The following is a 19,985-nucleotide window of genomic DNA, read 5'->3' on the forward strand; positions in this document are numbered from 1 at the left end:
AAATTTATTATTTTAATTAAACCCAATTGCTTCTCCTCCTGTATAATAGCTTCTGGCACTCCCAATTGTAGGATATACTGTGACATTTTTCAGAACTGATGGCTTAATGAAAGAGGTGTCATGAAAACTGAACATTCACACAAGAGATAACAAACATGTTCCAAAGATAGGTTCACCTAATCAGAGCAGGAAAGCATTCTGAGAGCAAAGCAAGAGTTATTTTGTTTAATGTTGCAATTATATTTGCAAATTAAAAACAAAGAATCCTATAACATAATGGTTTTTCACTCAGCATATTAGGAAATACAAGGCAGTTTGAAATCATATCTGTGATTTGCCTGTAAGAACTTTTTTTGTAGGTTATAAAAGTGTGTTGTTTTTAATAACTTGTAAAAGTTGTACACTGAAATATGCAACGCAATAAAATAATAGACACCATTTCTTTTCAGGTGTTCTCAATCACTGATACAGTATCTTTCAATTTAGGGAAGTTTTACCTTAGCAATAATTAATCTCCAAAACTAACCATCACTTTGTATTGTTATTATTATTTCTGAGCATTAATGGTGCTTGAGGGGAAACCTAAAAATTAGGACTCAAGTACTAAAATTTTGTGGGTGAGGTATGTTTGCAGAACCACTTATTTTTGGATTTCAGGAAGCAAATTAGAAGCTTTTGGCAATTGTTTTAAATTTGATAACCAAAGATTGTGGAAGCTTTGTTGTTGTTGGCCATATGCTGCTGAATGAGGGTAGAACAAACAAGGAAAAGGCTGTGTGGTCCCCAGGATTACACAAATGTAAGAGTGAGCGATACTTTTGATTGGACTAATAAAAAAACACCAAACAAATGGCAAGCTTTTATGGAGAAAATTCTACTTCTACAAGCTTGGCAGAATGCCTTCAAGGACGGTGCAGCAAAATTATAGACAAGAGTCCAAATTGACTCTGATGGTAAGTTGTGAAAGGAGAGGAAGGAATATATTGCTAAGTTTTCATTTACTGTTCTAGGAGGTAAGAATTTCCAGAAATGCAGTGTTTATACCAGGTTTGCTTTCCTTCAGAAAGGTCACTGGAGGTTTTTGTAACATTTGCACTAACTGAATACACAGACTGGACATGAATGAATCCAAACACCCTGTGAGTATGAGGAAATCCCTGCCAGTGGTCTTTCTTGCCTGCAAATGGCCAGAGAAGATTTTCCCACCTCTATCTTCCCTGAAGATATGGGAGCTAGGCTGTGCAGGCAGAGGTTGGGAGTTTGATTCCTTACTGTGCTTCCTGCAAGTACAGCCAGCCTGTGTGTCTTGGGCAAGCTCATGCACAGAGCCTCATCGGAAATCCTAGAGCTTCTGTGATAGCAAAAAGATACATTAGTACATACCCTCTCCCTTCAGTCATGTCAACCGTTGCATACAAGGAACATGGCGTGATAGAAGGGAGACCGGGTCGGGATGTGTGAATCACAGAGGTCCACTTGAAGAACTACAATTACAGGTAGGTAACCTGTCATTCTTCTTGGCCGCTGTGAATCACACCCTGGGTGACTAACAAGCTGTCTTACCTGGAGGAGGGTGTCACACTAAGGTAGATGACAATACAGTGCACCCAAAAGCAGCAACAGACTTCTGCCAAATGTCCAATCTATAGTGGTTGATGAACGTGGATGGCTGTGACCAGGTGGCAGAGGTGCAGACATCCTGTAGGGAAATGCCTCTAAGAAACGCTGTAGAAGTTGCCAACACCCTAGTAGAATGAAGGTGGATACTCTGTGGCACTGGAACTCCAGCAAGCTGATAAGCCATCTGAATGGTGGAGGTAACGCACGTGGATATCTTTTGTGAGGTAACCTGGAGGCCTTTAGCAGGAAGCTGGTGGCTGACAAATAGTTGAGCTGAGCGCCTAAAAGGTTGAGTACGGGATATATAAAAAGTAAGAGCCCTTCTCACACCCAAGGTGTGGAGGATCTTTTCTTGTGTGAAGCAGACGGAGATGGAAAAAAGGATGGGGAGAGGTGGAACTGGAAGACAACTTTGGGTAGAAAGGAAATATTTACAAATAGTCTAACCTTATCTGGGTAGAACTGGAAATATGGGTCGTCAGATCTCAAGGCCCCCAGTTCACTAGCATGTTGTGCTGAAGTAATAGCCACGAGGAATGCTGTTTTGAAAGTAAGGAGGTTGATCGATGCAAGGGGCTCAAATGGAACCCTTGTAAGTTGTTGCAGGACCAGCGTTAGCAACCACTGAGGTGATGCTGGACGCACATCTGGATATATATGTGACAGTCCTTTAAGGAAACGCTTTAGAGTAGGATATCTGAAGAATCCAGCTGCAGGGGAAGCTGGTGGCTGATGAGCAACAATCATGGAAAGATAAACCTTGAGAGATGAAAGAGAGAGATCCTTGGTTTTCAGCTGTAAGAGAAAACAAAGGACTGTAGCAAGAGAAGGATTGATGGACGGAACTAAGGCTATAGCAGTAAATGATTGAAACTTTTCCCATTTATACATATATGCCTTTCTTGTTAAAGGTTTCTTTGCCTGTTGAATGACATTCATTAGGGAGGCAGAATCCTCCATGTTGCCAGATGAAGGGTGGGGAGATCTGGGTGGAGGATTTGATTGTTGTTTTGCATTAGCAGGTGTGGCAGATAGAGCAGGTGATATATATCAGACTGCTCCATCTGCCACACCTGCTAACACAAAACAACATGATGATGAGGGACCAGGAACTATGGCTGCCATGGCCACCGTGGGTCTATGAGGATAGCATTGGGCTTGTCCTGCTAAAGACAGACCACCACTTTGTGTAGGAGTGGGAACGGTGGAAACAGGTGAATGACTTGGGGCAATGGCCTACAAATGCGTCTCTGCGGGAGTTTCCCCCCCTACTCTTACGTGGGAATGATAATGTTTGAACTTCCGGTTGTTCCTGGAGGCAAAGAGGTCTACTGTGGGTGTGCCCCAATGCTTGCACAGTGAGAGAAAGACTGAATGGTCGAGAGCTTGGGACTCTTTGCGACTGAGCAAGTCCGCGAGGTCATTGTCCTGACCTGCTATATGTATTGCCATGAGGCATATGTGGTGGGCTAGGCACCACTCCCAGAGGTCCACAGCTAGATACAGGAGGCTTGGAGAATGGGTACCTCCTTGTTTTAGAATATAGTACATTGTAGCCGTATTGTCTGTGGCTATCTGAACCATTTTGTCAGTAAGGTGGTTTTTGAAGGCTTTGCAAGCTTTTATTACTGCTGGCAACTTCAGCTTGTTGATGTGGAGTAACTTTTCTCTTTGTGACCACTGTGCATGAATCCGTAAGGCTTGGCAGTGAGCACCCCAGCCGGTGAGGCTGGCATCTGTGGTCACTTGGATTTGTGGCCGTGGCTGTTGAAAAGGTCGTCCCATCATTAGATTTTGGGCAGAGTGCCACCAAGTCAGCTGGGAAGTGAGTTCTGCAGTGACTCGCAAAAACATATGTGGTGAGTCTGTCATGGGGTTGAATGAAGCCAGGAACCAAGCTTGAAGTGACTTCATTTTGAGATGAACATGTTGGACTACTGAGGTCATGGATGCCATAGTGCCCAGGATACAGTGGACTATCAGTGCAGATACAGGTGCGTGGGGAGTAAAGGCACTGAGTAAGTTTAATAAGTTGGTACACTTGTCCGTTGGAAGGATAGCCCAAGTGGGTCTCGAATCCAGAACTGCTCCTATGTAGTGAGCTAGACTTGCGGGGTGTATTTTGGATTTTTGCAGGTTTACTGCCAGGCTGAGATCCCTGAGAAGGGACAGGGTGAAGGAGATGTTGTGTTGTGCTTTGCAATGTGAGCGAGCCAAAAGGAGCCAGTCATTGATGTATGGAAAGATGTGGCTCTTGTGAAGTCTGAGATATGATTCCACAGGTGCCATGAATTTGGTAAAGACACGGGGGGTGGCTGTTGCAAGCTTGAATGGCAGTATTCTGAATTGGAAAGCATGAGCTCCTAGTTGGAAGGGGAGGTAAGGCCTGTGAGAAGGATAGGTGGAGACATGGAATTATGCATCTCTGAGATCTATCACTGTGAACCAGTCCTTTCTGCATAGCAGGGGAAGGACGGACTTGAGAGTAACCATATGGTACTTGGGGGTAGTTGTAACGGCCTCCTGATGTATTGATTGAGCTCCCTGAGGTCGAGAATGGGTCGGAGACCTCTGTCCTTTTTGGGGACAATGAAATAGCGAGAGAAAAAACCTTGCTTGCTTGGTGTGACGGTATTGGTTCTATTGTGTCCTTGAGTAATAATGCCTGAATTTCTTCTTGCAGAGTTTGGGATGGAGGCACGGTGATGTGGGATAGGAGAGGAAGCTGGTGGAACTCCACCCGCTCTTTATGATGGAGGCGACCCAAGAGTCTGTGGTGATGTCTTCCCACATAGGTAAGTGCTTCCAGAGGACGGGAGGGAGGTTGTTTTGATGTGGTACTGGAGTCTTGGCCGGCTGGATGTCAAATGTCCTGCTTGTGTTTGCAGTCATTGTGTCTGGTTACTCTCTGTTGACATAGTTTGGCTCAATAGGTTTGCTGTTTGTAATAAGGCATGAAGGATGTCTGCCTTTGGGGTTCCTGTTGGAATTTCTGGTATGAATTGTAAGGGCGGCACCATTGGTTACACGGAGGGCGCTGTTGATAAGTAGGATAAATGCCCCAGCTGCTGTCCTTTTTTGGGACATTTTCAAGAATATAGTCCGTCTCTGCATTAAAGAGGCCTACACTGTCAAATGGGAGGTCTTCGATGTGAGCGTGTGCATCTTCTGCTAGACAAGCGGTTCTAAGCCAAGAAAAATGGTGAAGCACTACAGAGGTGGCCATTGATTTAGATGTGGCGTCAACCGTGTGTCTGGTGGATAACATCTGCTGTTTTGCCACCAAAAGGCCTTCTTGTTGAAAGGTTTGTGCAAGTATTTTCTTGTCCTCTGAGCGGGCATCAGTAAAGGTAGACATATTGTCCCATAGAAAACATTGATAGGCACCCATAGCTTCTTGATAATTGGCAACCCTCATGGTAAAGGCGGCAGAGGAGTACAGCCATCTGCCCATAGAGTCAATATGCCTGCTATCCTTATTGGGTGGTGTGACAAACCCAGACCTACTGGGATATGTCACACAGTTACACTAAGCTGCCACCAACCATTCCCTATAAGAAGTCACACAGACCAGGGATGGATTTTTAAACAAATAAAGATTAAGGTTTATTTAAATACACACAGGGAAAAATAAACAATCAGGTGAATAAAATAAAGTAACGTGGCTTATTCTCACTCATACAAGCATACAGTTAGGTTCACCCAGAACCCTTAACTTGAAGCACAGACCCTGAACCTATCAGTTCTGGCTAACCAACAGACACCTGAACCTATCAGGTTGGTACTCTGACACACAGTAGTACCCTGTCTGACACACAGACTCCCACAACAGCTTCTTCTTCCCAGCTGCTGCTTCGTCACAACCCAGCGTCTCTCAGCATCTCTCAGTATGTCTCTTCACCACACACGCTCCACATATTTATACAGTACAGCCCCTCCTCCTGATGTCCCGCCTTCCACTCCCCATAGGATGGAACTTTCCCTCCAAACCCATGACAGACAGGTAACATCAGTGCTGTATGTAACACCTCCCCTCTTTATAAGTTGTTTTGTAGGGGGAAAGCTAACGTGCTTTTCACCAAAAAACAACCTGAATAAAATACTCAAAACAGTTATACATACCATACCATACTTACTCATACTTACATTCTAAGTTAACCATAGCAATTATGCATTTTAACATTTACCATATACATTACATCAATTTACCTTTATTCATACAAACCAATTCAAAACCAGGTACATTTTACTTTTTGTCATCATTATATACACATAGTCCATGTTCTTTCGCCGTCTTCATTCTTCCGGTCTTCTTGATAAGGCGTCAGCAACACAGTTCACTGACCCTCTGACCACCTTCACTTCAAAGTCATAGTCCTGTAGGTTTAAAGCCCACCTCATAAGTTTGCTATTGTGGGTTTTCATTGTCTTTAACCATTGCAATGGTGAATGGTCAGTACACAGAATAAAATGTCTTCCCCAGATGTAAGGCTTGGCCTTCTGGATCGCGTAGACTATGGCCAAACACTCCTTCTCCACGGTTGCCAAATGTCTCTCACCTTTTTGAAGTTTCCTACTCAGGTAGGACACTGGATGCTGGTCACCATTCTCATCCTCCTGGCACAGAACTGCTCCTACCCCGCTGTTAGACGCATCGGTGTAGATGATGAACTCCCGGTCGAAGTCTGGAGCACACAGGACAGGATAGTTGATTAACGCCTCCTTCAACCTCTGGAACGCCGCCTCACAGTCGCTGGTCCACGGGATGCGGTCATCAGCCTTCTTCCTCGTCAGATCGGTCAGCGGAGCCGCAATCTCGCTAAACCTCGGGATGAACTTTCTGTAGTAGCCCACCAACCCAAGAAATGATTTGACTTTTTTCTTGGTGTTGGGTCTAGGCCAATCACGAACAGCTTCTATTTTGGCCTCCAGGGGTTTTATCACTCCTCCCCCTACCATGTGACCCAAGTATTTTATTTCTGGGCTACCCAGCTGACACTTGCTGGCCTTTACCGTTAGCCCTGCTGCACTTAACCTCTGCAGTACTACCTCCAGGTGTATCAGGTGATCTTCCCAGGTATTACTGAAGATCCCTATGTCGTCAATGTAGGCCACTGTAAAGTCACTGAGCCCTGCCAAGGTCTGGTCCATCAGCCTTTGGAATGTGGCTGGTGCATTTCTGAGACCAAAGCTCAGGACTCGAAACTCATAGAGACCAAAAGGGCTGCAAAAGGCAGTCTTTTCTTGATCCCTGGGATCAATTCTTAATTGCCAATATCCCTTTACCAGGTCCAATGATGAGATGAACCGACAACCCCCTATGGTTTCAATCAGGTTGTCTAGCCTGGGCATTGGGTAGGCATCAGGAGTGGTTACACGGTTTAACTTCCTGTAATCGACACAAAACCTAATGCTCCCATCAGGCTTGTCCACAAGGACTATCGGAGAGGACCAAGGACTAGAAGAGGGGACGATTATGTTCTCCCTAAGCATCTCGTCCAGCTCCTTCCGCACCTTGTCCCTATAGGGTCCCGTTACTCGGTATGGGGATACTGCCTGCGGGGGTGCATCCCCTGTGTGGATCCGATGCATCACTCCCTTCACTATCCCCGGCTTGTTGGAAAACACCTGTTGATATTTACTAAGCAGCATTTTTAGTTCTTGCTGCTGGTCTTGGGTGAGTGCAGGACTGATCTTTACCTCCTCTGGGTTGTATTTTACTTCCCCTCTACCCTCCCAGAAGGGCAATTCAGCTTCCTCACTCTCAGCTGCTTTTATCGCGAATAAAACCCTCTGTTCCCCTCGGTAGTAGGGTTTTAGGGCATTCACATGAACCACCCTCCTTGCTTGGTTCTCCTCCTGCTCTATAAGGTAGTTCAGGTCTGACATCTTGGAAATGACCCTATATGGTCCTGCCCATTTGAGCTGCAGTTTGTTCTCTCTGCAGGGCCTAAGCCAAAGCACTTCCTCCCCTGGGTCAAAGTGCCTTTCTCTAGCTTTGTGGTCATACCATGTTTTCTGTCTGACCTTCTGAGCTTGCAGGTTTTCTGCTGCCAGCTCTAGATTTCTCCTTAGGTCATTCATCAAGGTGTCTATGTAAGTCACAACGTCTTGTGGGTCATCCTGGGTGATCTGCTCCCAATTTTGTTTGATCAAATCAAGGGGCCCTTTCACCCCTAAGTGTGCAGCAAACATGTCAGAGTGACCCCTTTGTAAGATCATGGGGCGATACTTTTCAGGTACCACCAGCTGACTTCTGATCCCATCTCCCCCTTTTGAGATATTCCTCAGGGTTTCTCTATATAAAATCCCCTTTTCCTCCAGAAATCTCACTGGGGTTTCAGGTGTTAGTTGGGCGTCAGTCACCTGTTCAAAACACTTCTGGAGAGTGGCGTCTGCCTTTTGCTCCTGTCCAAATCTGCTGTCTGTGGTTAAGGTTTCCACCACAGCTTCTGAACTCCCCTCTGCTTCCGTCTCTGGCTCATCATTACCCCCCTGAACTGTCCCCGTGGTGGCTTGTGAGCGTGTAATCACTAGCACCCGTTTCACATGTTCAGCCAGGTCATTTCCCACGAGCACGGCTGCTGGCAGAGTCGATGAAATCGCTAGCCGCCAATCTCCCCTCCAGCCTTGAAAGTTGACAGGTACCTCTGCTACTGGCAGAGAGATTACCTGCCCCTCAATCCCTGCCACCTTTATGCTCTCATTTGGGATTATAAACTCCCTAGGGATGATATCTGGATGGCACAGGGTTACCTGGGAACAAGTGTCCCGCAGCCCCCTATACTGACGGTCAAGTATTCCTACGTCCACCCCTGCTGTCTCAAACAATTGAGAATCTGTTTTCACCAGCAAGCAGCGCTTTACCTCTATAAGAGGACCATTTTCCTCAGCCTGATCAGCAGAGGTAGCTGTTCCAGACTGAGTAGCCATGGCAACCGGCTCCCTCAGTGACACTGAGCCTTGCTCTTTCTGGACACAGAACACAGCTTTTGGCTTGGTCCCACTAGAATTCTGAGGCACCATTCCTTTTAGCTGCTTTAATTTCTCACACTCTGAGATTAGATGACCCTTTCCCTGACAGAAATAACATTTTCTGGTGTATTTTGATTCTCTTTCATCTTGTTTTGGTTTTCCCTCCAAAATCTGAGGTCTTTGTTTCATGTCTGAGGGCTTCCCTTCACCATGGGCCCCTCCCCCTTGCTGGTTTTTCCCTGGTCCCTGAGAGTACTTGCTGTAGGTTTCTTTGGGTTTACCTACAGATTTCCCCTCACCCAAGGGCTTTCTTATTTGGGAAATAAAATCTGCGATCTCTGCGGCCGCTGCCACAGATTTCGGTTTCCTCTCCCTCACCTGGAATTTCAATTCCCCATGCAGGACTGAATAGAACTGTTCCAGTGCTATCAAGTCTTTAAGCTGCTCATAGGTCTCTGTTCCTTCCTGCGATAGCCATTTCTCAAGCAGCCTCACCAATTGGGCCCCCACTTGGGTAAAAGTCTGCTCTGGCTTCTTGGTGAGGGACCTGAATCTTTGTCTCAGCTGCTCTGCATTTATCCCATGTCTGGCAAACACCAGTTTCTTAAACTCTGCAAAATCTTTCATCAGTTCCTCAGGCATCTCGGCATAAACCTCAGCCAGGCTACCACTGATTAAAGATCGCATGATGGTCATCTTCTCAGTTTCCCTCACTGAGAAGTCCACAAACGCTCTTTCCACTAAGGAAAAGAACACTTCAGGACAATCTCCCTTGTGGTACACAGGGAATTTCTTCAGGTCAGCCTTAGACAATTGGCCTCCCTCAGAATCCCTATTGTTATTATTGTTCTGGTTCATCATTTCCAATTTTCTTAACTCATACACCATCCGTTCTTTTTCCAGAGCAATTTTCTCTCTCTCTAATCTTTCTTCTCTTTCCAATCTCTCTCTCTCTAATTCAAATTGCCGCTGTTTCTCTCTTTCCCTTTCCTCCATTTTTTCTCTCTCTAACCTTTCCTCCACTTCAAATTGCCTCATCCTCAGTTCATGCTGTTGGGCTATGAGCAATTTTCTGAGTTCTGGGTTCTGCTCTCCTGTGCTGTCACCCTGCACTGAGCCAAATTCATCCTCAGAACCTTGGTCAGTCTGGGGGTCTTTCACTTCACTCATTTCGGCCATCTGGCTTCGAGTCAAGGGCATAATCCCCCCTCAGAACAGGCTGCTTTAAAAAGTCAAGCCTCAAAATAAAACGACCACTTTTTTCCTCTTGCCTCAGAACCAGCTTTCCCTAGAGATTGCTGCTGTTCTTCAGCACTAACTTGCAACAGTATCGAGTCAGAGCCTACCCCCCTCTGCTGGGCCTCTCAGCTGGCAAGCTAGCTCGCTGTTACTACGCAGTTTTGCCTCAGCTTTTTCCCGCCAAAACTAGGCTACCTCAGAGCACCTTAATCTAAGTCTCCCCAGTTGGCACGTTCTTCCACTAGTGCACCTCCCCGTGAGGTACACCTAGAAGATTACCTACGCGCCTCAGACTGTCCCTGACTAGACCCCCCTTGCTCTGGGCCCACTTGCCAAAGCTTTGCTGGACCGCTGGACAACTGGACCAGTCGTATCCCACACGCTGGACACCAATCAATGTGACAAACCCAGACCTACTGGGATATGTCACACAGTTACACTAAGCTGCCACCAACCATTCCCTATAAGAAGTCACACAGACCAGGGATGGATTTTTAAACAAATAAAGATTAAGGTTTATTTAAATACACACAGGGAAAAATAAACAATCAGGTGAATAAAATAAAGTAACGTGGCTTATTCTCACTCATACAAGCATACAGTTAGGTTCACCCAGAACCCTTAACTTGAAGCACAGACCCTGAACCTATCAGTTCTGGCTAACCAACAGACACCTGAACCTATCAGGTTGGTACTCTGACACACAGTAGTACCCTGTCTGACACACAGACTCCCACAACAGCTTCTTCTTCCCAGCTGCTGCTTCGTCACAACCCAGCGTCTCTCAGCATCTCTCAGTATGTCTCTTCACCACACACGCTCCACATATTTATACAGTACAGCCCCTCCTCCTGATGTCCCGCCTTCCACTCCCCATAGGATGGAACTTTCCCTCCAAACCCATGACAGACAGGTAACATCAGTGCTGTATGTAACAGGTGGTATCAGGATTTGCCTGTGTTGAGAGTGAGATTGTGACGCTTCGACAAATACAGTGGTGCTTCAACTTACAACCATAATCCGTTCCAGAAGATGGACGAAACTCGAAATGGTCGTAAGACTAAGCACCATTTCCCATACGTATGCACTGAAATGCAATTAATCTGTTCCGGCCGAAGGAAAAAAAATCACCAAAAAAATCACTGCAAGACTCATTGGAAACGTGATTAATCCCTTCCGTCTTAAGGGGGGGGGAGAAAAGCAATCAAGCGTGCAAGACCCATCGGAAATGCACAGAAAACAAATGGAGCAGACTGGAAATGCACAAAGAACAAAGGGATCAGGTCGGAAATGCACAGAAAACAAACAGAGCAGATCAGAAATGCAAAGAGAACAAAGGGATAAGCAAGGGAAGCATGCAAGACTTCCCATCCCATCCGATGGGAAATGGGAGAAAAAACCCAAAAAGCAACCAAACCCCCCAAGACCCATCGGAAATGGGGGGAAGCCAAAAAACAAACAACCCCCAAGACCCATCGGAAATGGGGAAAAAACCCCAAAGGCAACCAAATCCCCCATCGGAAATGGGGAAAACACTTCAAAAAGCAACAAAACCCCCAAGATCCATCGGAAATGGGGAAAAAACAACCAAAAAACAACCAACCCCCCCAAGAGCCATCACAGCACAGAAACATAACCCCCCCCAGCCTAAAACCACGCTGCAAAAACACCCGGGAACAGTTTTTAAAAAGCAGAAAACAGCACCTTACTTTACCAGGCAGCCTGACGCCTCCATGCAGACACACACACGCTCACTTAGAAGCAGAAGCCAGGCAGTCCCAAGCCTCCTCCAATCACACATTGTCTAACTGCTGGGATGAAAGAGTTACAAAGAAGCAGCCTCGTTGCCACCTACAGTTAGAAATTTGAATTTCCCGCCTTTTCCCACTGCCTTTTTCTGTTCGTAAGTGGAAGCTCCGGTTGCAAAAGCAAAATTTTGCGTCTGGAGATGGTCATAACTTGAAATGGTCGTAAGTAGAGACGTTCGTAAATCGAGGCACCACTGTATAGAGTTAGCGCCGGCTGTTTTTGTAAGAAAGTAGCACCTGAGTTGTGCACCTGATAGAAGTTGTCTATGCATTTCGACACCGAGTGGGAGGACACTGGCTTGGTCCAGGAGCAGCGTGGTGTGCTGAGAAGAGATGGCAGCATGGAAACATGGACCAGTGTTGTAGTATCCTTAGAGATGGGGTCATAGAGGTGATTTGCTGGTTTGGTCGTGGGTCTATGAATTTGGAGGTTGAGGGACCATATGGACCATTAGCTGGGCGTAAGTTTGAACATGCTTAGCTGGAGATGGAGGATCTGTATCTGCCAGATCTGTGTCTAGAGATATTAGTAATACTGATGATGTTTGAGGTCTAGAGCCATGTTCAGACTGTTCGGGAGCGTGCCGTGAGTTTACTGACTGTCGAATGACATCGACATCAAGAGGATGATCTTCGAAGTATCAGTATCGACTTCAAGATGCCAATATCAAAGGTGCGTTGATGGACAACTGTCAATATTGAGGGTCTTCAACGGGTATCGAGATCAAAAGTATGCCCGTGGACAAGGGCTAATATCAAGGGTCTTCGGTTGCTGCAGAGACCGTGGGTGAGTCCATGGACACTATTAGATGTTGAGGATTATTGATATCAAAGGAATCAGTGTCAAGTTTGTGTTCGAATGGAGGTTGTTGTCGGTATCGAGACCGCTGTCACAATGGAAAAGGCATTGATGGACCACACTGTATCATAGTGGAATAGACAGATGCTGGAGATGCAGAGCGGGATGAATGCTTGCGGTCTTCTGGATGAGCCGGGAAGTAGTAACTTGCCAGAACTGAAAACATGCTAGGAGTCAAGGAATATTGGTCAGCTTGCTTGGACCTTTTTGGTGCCAGTGGATACGTGGTGCCAAGCATCTCAGAGCGATCATGAGGATCATTTCGACTCCAAAGCCTCCCTAGGAGGGGCAGCATGTTCTGGCTGCACTCGAAGACCAGGAAGAATGTCTGGTCGATGATGTTCAGTGCGCTTTTCCATTGGGCACCGATGATGGTGCTGAGTGTACTCCATTTCCATGTGTGAGGGTAAGCGGAGGTAAGCCTCTTAGAGGCTTGATGTCTTTGCTGATGTGCCAGAGACTGAGGTGGTAGGCATACATGGACAGTAGGATGCGCTCAAAGAGTCCGAAGATTGTTGTGGGCTGCTAGAAGAGGCTGTCAGCTGGTTGACCCACTGTTCCCATTCGGGAGACTGTTGATGAGGTGGAAGTGGTTCCTTGTCTGAAAGGAAACTGACAAAAATGAGATCTCCAGACTCCAGTGGCTGCGGAGTCAGGGGAATGGCTGGAAGAGGCTTCGACTTCAAGGATTTAGCCTTCTTTGGAGGCGATGGTGGAGGTGCCAAGGAAGTGTCTGTGGAACAGATTCCTCTTGGATGCAGCCTTCGATGTTGAGGACTTTGGCTTTGACTCTAGTTTTGTGAACTCGTGGGATTGTAGAGGTGAAAGGTATGGAATCAGAGCAGGAAGGAGTAGGTGCCTGGTGGTGTTTTGCCACCTTGGAGACTGCCTTGTCCGTGGCCTTAGCGTGGGATATGGACTTACAGGGAGGTTGTGCCATGGGATTAGTCGGCTGGAGAGATTGCTCCCAGAGCTGCAATTTAAGGTGAGAAAGGCAGCTGCGGAGGACTCCGCGTTTTAAGTTCTTACAATGGAGACACTATAAGGTTTGATGAGTCTCGCTGAGGCAGAAAAGGCATTTCACATGGCCGTCAGAGTGTGGAATTGTATTGCTGCAGGCCACACAGCGTTGAAACGGACCAAAAATAGGTCTAAGGACTTGGGGGGGGGGGAAGGAATTGTTTTGGCCTTACATGCGCGGATTACCCAGGGTGTGATTCACAGAGGCCACAAAGAAGAAACTAAGTTAACATGGAAAGGTAATTTAGTGGCCAGTGTGCACAGAGACAAAAGGAAAGTCCGATGCTGCATAGCACATAGAACTGATACGTAGAATATAAGAAGTGTGAATCAAAATAAATTTGAAGATGTAAAGCGAGAAATGAGTCATTTAAACACCGCAGGACTTAATGTGACTGAACTGAAGTGGGTTGGATCAGGACATTCTCAGTCAGATAATGATAAAGTATTTTACTCTGGTGATGACAAAATCAAAAGAAACTGTGGTTATAGCACTCAAGTAAGATGTAGCACAAGACACATATACCTTGTGTGCACAGAAAGAGCCATACATATTCTAAACATGTGGCTATTACCAAATGGAAGGACAGAACTCTGAACTAGTAGAAATTACAACCAAATGAAAAATGGAGATACTGATAATGGGAAGGATGATGGAGATGTAGAAATTATTTATTCATTCATTTATTTAATTTTTTTATCCTTTCTCCTAAAAAGGACCCAAAGCAGTTTACATAACTAAAAACACAGTACTTGAAAGCTAAAAACAGTAAGGTATACAAATATCTAAAAAGTATTAAATAAACATATTAAAAATGTTAGGTAAAAACATTCTTAAAACAGATTTAAAAACAACAAAAATACAAACTATCCCATTTAAAAAACCCCTTTTAGACAGCCAGTCACTAAGGGAAAGCCTGCATGAAAATAAGGTATTCACCTGCTTGTTGAAAGACAGCAAAGATGGGGTTAGCCTAGCCTGTGGGAGGGAGTTCGAGAGTCTGGGAGCAGCAACAGAGAAGGGCCTCTCCTGTATCCCCACCAGGTGCAACTGTGAAGGTAGTGGGACTGAGAGAAAGGCCTCCCCTGTAATCTAAACACCCGGACAAGCTCATAAACAGAGATGTGGTCTTTGATATAGCTTGGACACAAACTGTTAAGGGCTTTATAGGTTAAAACCAGCACTTTGAATTATGCCTGGAAACTAACCGGCAGCCAATGGAGCTGCTGTAACAGGTGGGTTATGTGAGCCCTGTAACAATCTGGCTGTGGCATTTTGGACCTGCTGAAGTTTCCCAGCATTTCCAAAGGCAGCCCTACATAAAGTGTGTTATAGTGGTCCAGCTGGGATGTAACTAAGGCATGTGTCATCATGGCCAGATCAGGTATCTCCAGGAAATAAACATAAAGAAATAAAGAAATGTAACTCTGGTGCATAGATGCAAACCAATCACTAATCCTAAGAGGGAGAATTGGTGATAAAGTGACCATGCAGAATGACTTTGGAAAAATGAAAATGTTTTCAGATTCAACAAAAGCAGTGTGAAGAGGTTCATTAAAGGCAACCTTATCAGCTGTTTTTAGGGAATGCTCCCAAACTAATAGGTGTAGCTTAAGTTGTAGAAGCCTGAGATCTTGTTTTTTTCAAATCCTTTGCAGGACTGAGAGGGACGGGTTGTTCCTAAACAATAAAGAGACCATCTCTAGAGGTAGTCTCCCCCCACTCCCCATGAGACACACTTGTTGAAAAGAGCCTTGAAGGTTGTAAGAAATGGGAAGAGCTTGAAACAATAGCAAGAAAAATAAAATGGGGCAGTGAAACAAAAAGTAAATCAAACTAAGAAATTAACAATGAAAATACTGAAGAAAATAAATGAAAGGCAAACTACTGAGTTAACAATTCAAGAGTGTTACTAATGATGTTGGTTTGATGTAGGACAAAATGGAACTTAAGAGAATTGAACTGAAGTGCACTATACATGTGCTGTAGCGAGGTAGTGGAAGGGTTCCGTTAAAAGCTACTCAGTTCTACAAGATTCTGGGTGTGGTTCTAAGCAGTTGAAAGGCTCATATATGTAAATTACAGAGACCACAAGCAAGAATCATGGCTGCTTCTACCTGGTGGAATTCAACTGTTGTAGCACTCTTCTCTTGAAAGCATATGCGCTGAGACTAAGTTAGTTAGAATGTAGTAGGGCTAGACCAGGATGCCTTACATATTTTGGACAGCAGAGTGGCGTACAGAGCAAAGAGCTGTCGTGTAGCTTTAAACATGTTAAAAACCGTTACACAGAGCTGTAGGATTTAACTTTATCCTAAATATCACCATTACGAACTCCCTTGATATACTGGGTAGTATGAGGTGTTTGTCCTTTCACTGAAGTCTTGTAACAACAGATAGAGAACAAATGTGAAATAACTTTATTTTGCAGATTCTATATTTTTCCTTCCTTTTGAAAGTTTTCGATTACATTTATGACTTGTCCTCTGCACATCACACTGTTCATTCTACAGATTTTAAGTACAGAAAATGTTAAAGCGTTATGTCACACTCAAGTCACCAGTCCACAACACATATTGTCTGCCAGTATGTTTCCAAGCCCAATTCAAAGTTTTGGTCTCAACTTCTAAAGCACAGAACAGCCTTGAAGTAGCTTATTTGGAGGATCACTTTCATCCATGTAGTCCTGCCTCTATGATAAAATTTGATCTCTGGGTCATTCTTGAGTGTCTGCTGTTCAGATGCATCAAGATAGTAGGTACAAGAGATAATGATTTATCAGCAGTACTCCCCAAATCATGGAAATATCTTCCTGATGCATTGACCCTTCTGCGCTGGAGTCAAGCAAAGCTTGACCTTTTCTCTTCAGTTCTCCTTTTAACCAGCTATTGCAACTGTTACACATTGGGGAACAGTATCTTAATATTTACTAATGCCATTTCTAAATCTGTTTTTTATTTTATGCTATATCTTTCAAATAAATCCAGTTTTCAGGGCAGTGGGAAGGTCAGTATCCCCTTTTGCCGAAGCACACAAAACACCAAAGGGAGAGAAGTTTGGTGTTTCATTTTGCTTTGGCAAAAAATGGGATCCCAAAACTGGGTCGTGAAATGAACCATAGACCAGACAATTTTTTTGGTTTGTGGCTCGCTTTGTGCTCATTTCTAGTCGGGAGATTTTAGGCATTTCAGTTCTACTGTGTCTTTTAATGGAACCATAACATTCACTAAATGGAGCCTGCTACTGGTACTGATAGTCAGTATGTGAAAGTATAAAAGGTGAATGGTCTATCACATCTTCATTTTACACACATTCACTACTTATATTAAGATATTTGTTATAGTTTTAACATGGATTACGAATTCCTAAAGCCTTTGCATGTGGACACAAGATGTTACTGACATTTAGTGAAACGAACTGTGATATTGTGCTTTTTCATTTGGTATATACAGTATAAAGCCAGTTTAGAACAATGAAATAAATAAAAAAAGTTTGTTTTAAAAAAGCTCTCATTATGTTTTCACCAACATCAATCATCACATTATACTGTACTAGAAAAATCTTTAGTACTGTAACAATTTTATTGCCAAAATTGAAGAAAAAAAATACATAAATAAAAATGCATGACTTCCACATATCAAAATTTAATAAATGAGGCGCAATAGTAATAAAAAAGTATACAAATCAGCATATAGCTAGTTGTCGTCATAAACTAGAACACTTCTCGATCAGTATAAAAATATGGCAGTAACTTTACTTTTTTCCCTTTTAGTATACCTATTTCAGTATGCAACTATTTTTTTACACATGTGATTATTCTGTTTTCTTTCTTTTGGGGGTTCCATTCATATTTGATGTAAGAGTTGCTGTTTGCTGCTGTTTCTTCATGGGAGAAGATGAGACCGATTCTTCTGGTCTATAAAAATATGCATAAATAAATAAATAATAAATAGTCATTTTAGAAATGAACTTAATAAATAAAATAAAAATAAAAATAAAAATAAATAAATAAATAAATAAATAAATAAATAAATAAATAAATAAATAAATAAATAAATAAATAAATAAATAAATAAATAATTCAAATTATAAAGCACCATTTATAATTTCTTTTTAAAAATAAGACTACACATTTTTTCCGGTGTAAATTCATAACATCATTAAATAATCCTATAAACAAGCAACAGTCAAAAATTGAAAATGGGAGAAAATAAATCAGAAAGGAAAGTCAGCATGGTATAGGTTAGGAGTTTTGTGGCACAGTAGTTAAACTGCAGTACTGCAATCAAAGACTCTGCTCACAACCTGAGTTTGATCCCAATGGGCTGAAGGCAGCCAGCTCCAGGTTGACTTAGCCTTCAATCCTTTTGGTAAATTGAGTACCCAGCTTCCTGAGGGGACAATATGTAGCCTGAATAATTAATTTGTAAACCTCCCAGAGGTGCTTTAAATGCTATGGGCCAGCACCCTTTTGCTTTGCAACTGAGGAAATTTGGGTTTAAATCCATTCACGACAATGGAAACTCACTTGTGAGTGGCAATGGTAAACCAGTCTTTGAACATCTCATATATCTTGAAAACCCCATTAAGGTCATTAGATGCTGGAAGTGACTTGATGGCACATAGTAACAAGAAATTGCATAAAGTAGACGGAAAAATGTGTTGCTTATACAACATTTGTTATTTGAGTAATCTATGTATTCACACTAATAGGCCTGTGCTAGGACAAAGCCACCCCTTTCGCAATCTTCCAGACTGAAAGCTCTGACCAATGGTCTCTCCACCTCACAGCACAAGTTCCGCATGCCTTTCCCTCAGTTTCTGAGTTTTGTGCAACATAGCAGCAAAATTCAATTAACCACAGGTGCCAAGGAGAAGGTGGATCATCTGGAAGCATAGAAAACTGTTCAAAGATCAAGTGTTACAAAAGCAAACTTTTGTCCCTTGATACCTATGAATGCAGAGATCCTGATTCCAATGAGATCTATCAATAGACCACTGATGTTGATACTGTTTTTCTGTTTGTTTATGTCTATTACACTTAGAATTTTCTTTATCTGAGATCTTAGTTCAATCTCTGATAAATGTGTTAAGTGACTCCATTCTGATAAATGACTAAATGCTGTTGAATCTGTGGGACTGATGTGGAGCCTCATCTTCTAATACCGATCTCAAACAAGTAAGATAACTTTGTTCTCTGTTCTGTGATGTAGTGGGCTGTGGTGTTGAAAGTCAAAGCACAATGAATGGTAGTTATTTCATCTGTCCAGTTTTGTCTTTACAGTTACAACTTTAGCTTTCTAACTATCTTGAATATCAGTAATGAGTTTCTTTCTTTTTTTGACCCTGAGGGTGTTGGTTTCAATGTAGTAGGCATTCAAAGTTGACTCTTTTGGAGATGACTTGTTATGATGGTTCTGATACTTGTGAAATCGAGTCATCCTGAGCATTTATTAAAGTTATATCTGTTTGCTTGGACTCTATAAGCACTTTCTTGGAAGATGTTTTACAAATACCTATTGTCAATGTTAATGTTTGTTTCAAAATAATGTCAATGGCCTGTAATGACCTTCCTCAGAAATAGAACTTGGAAGTCTCAATTGCCTGCTCTTAAAAGCAATTTTAGTGAAATGTTTGCAAATCTGGCATGTCTGTATCTGGTGTCCCTTTCCTAGGCAACAGAGGCACTCTGTCCGTTAGATTTTATTTTTACAAGTGGCACACTTCTTAAATGGGTTTGTAGATGCCATAAACAGTAGGAATGGGGGAGAAAGCCAACTTTTTTTAAGGTAAGAAAAGAAAGACTAACTGTAGACCAGAAGAAGAACTAACTATCTTCCCAGAAGAAGGGAAGAAGATTGGAAAGAGTCACTATTCAAAAGCATTTCACAATTACAATTTTGTGCAGTTATGACTTTTTGTTGGGGAACATCATTAGAAAGTTTGTGGTCACTAATCTACTTTTCAATGGTCTTTTCAGAGAAATCTCTGAGGCCACTGAAATCCACCAGAGTATAATTATAATAATTCCATGCTGTCAAGTCAATTCTGACTTCAGGATTTCCTCATTAGATAACATCTAGAAGTGGTTTGCTATTTCCTTCTTCTAGGGGTGCCCTGTGACAGTGCAGCTTGCCCATGGCTCCATAGACTGACTCTTCTCCCAGGAGGCGCAGTGGGGAACCAAGCTCTCAGCCTCTGGCTCCACAGCCCAATATCTTACCATCAAATAAAGTCACAATAAAGCCCAAAAGCTGATAACATCATAGCATCTACTGAAGACTTTGATGCACATTCCTTTGCATGCTGAGTGGAATTAATTTGATGCTGAGAAATATTACCTGCCTCCCTGAAAAAGAAGAAGGGCTATCTCGGTCTTCAAGCATAGAATCATGTCAATGGTATGGGCAGAATACATTTTCTTCAGCAAGCACTCCCTTTCAGGAGCTATGTGTACTTAGAT

The 19,985-nt window shown here is 43.4% G+C and overlaps 1 protein-coding gene and 1 long non-coding RNA gene across 3 annotated transcripts in view; one reads left to right on the top strand and one right to left on the bottom strand.

Annotated features, from left to right (window-relative positions):
• The first annotated feature begins 4,283 nt into the window (after positions 1-4,283).
• Positions 4,284-19,663, top strand: LOC144588560 (uncharacterized). The gene is made up of 2 exons (XR_013544174.1): positions 4,284-4,415; positions 19,633-19,663. It is a non-coding gene; the product is annotated as an uncharacterized LOC144588560 (long non-coding RNA).
• Positions 17,085-19,985, bottom strand: part of SMCHD1 (structural maintenance of chromosomes flexible hinge domain containing 1) — a 123,030-nt gene continuing 120,129 nt past the window's right edge. For both annotated transcript variants that reach the window (XM_072998827.2, XM_072998825.2), the window contains exon 48: positions 17,085-17,438. In XM_072998827.2, the coding sequence (XP_072854928.2) occupies positions 17,336-17,438 (103 nt within the window). In that variant the 3' untranslated portion in view covers positions 17,085-17,335. The remainder of the gene's footprint in view (positions 17,439-19,985) is intronic.

The sequence above is a fragment of the Pogona vitticeps genome, chromosome 4 (assembly GCF_051106095.1).
Source record: "Pogona vitticeps strain Pit_001003342236 chromosome 4, PviZW2.1, whole genome shotgun sequence".
Lineage (NCBI taxonomy): Eukaryota > Metazoa > Chordata > Lepidosauria > Squamata > Agamidae > Pogona > Pogona vitticeps.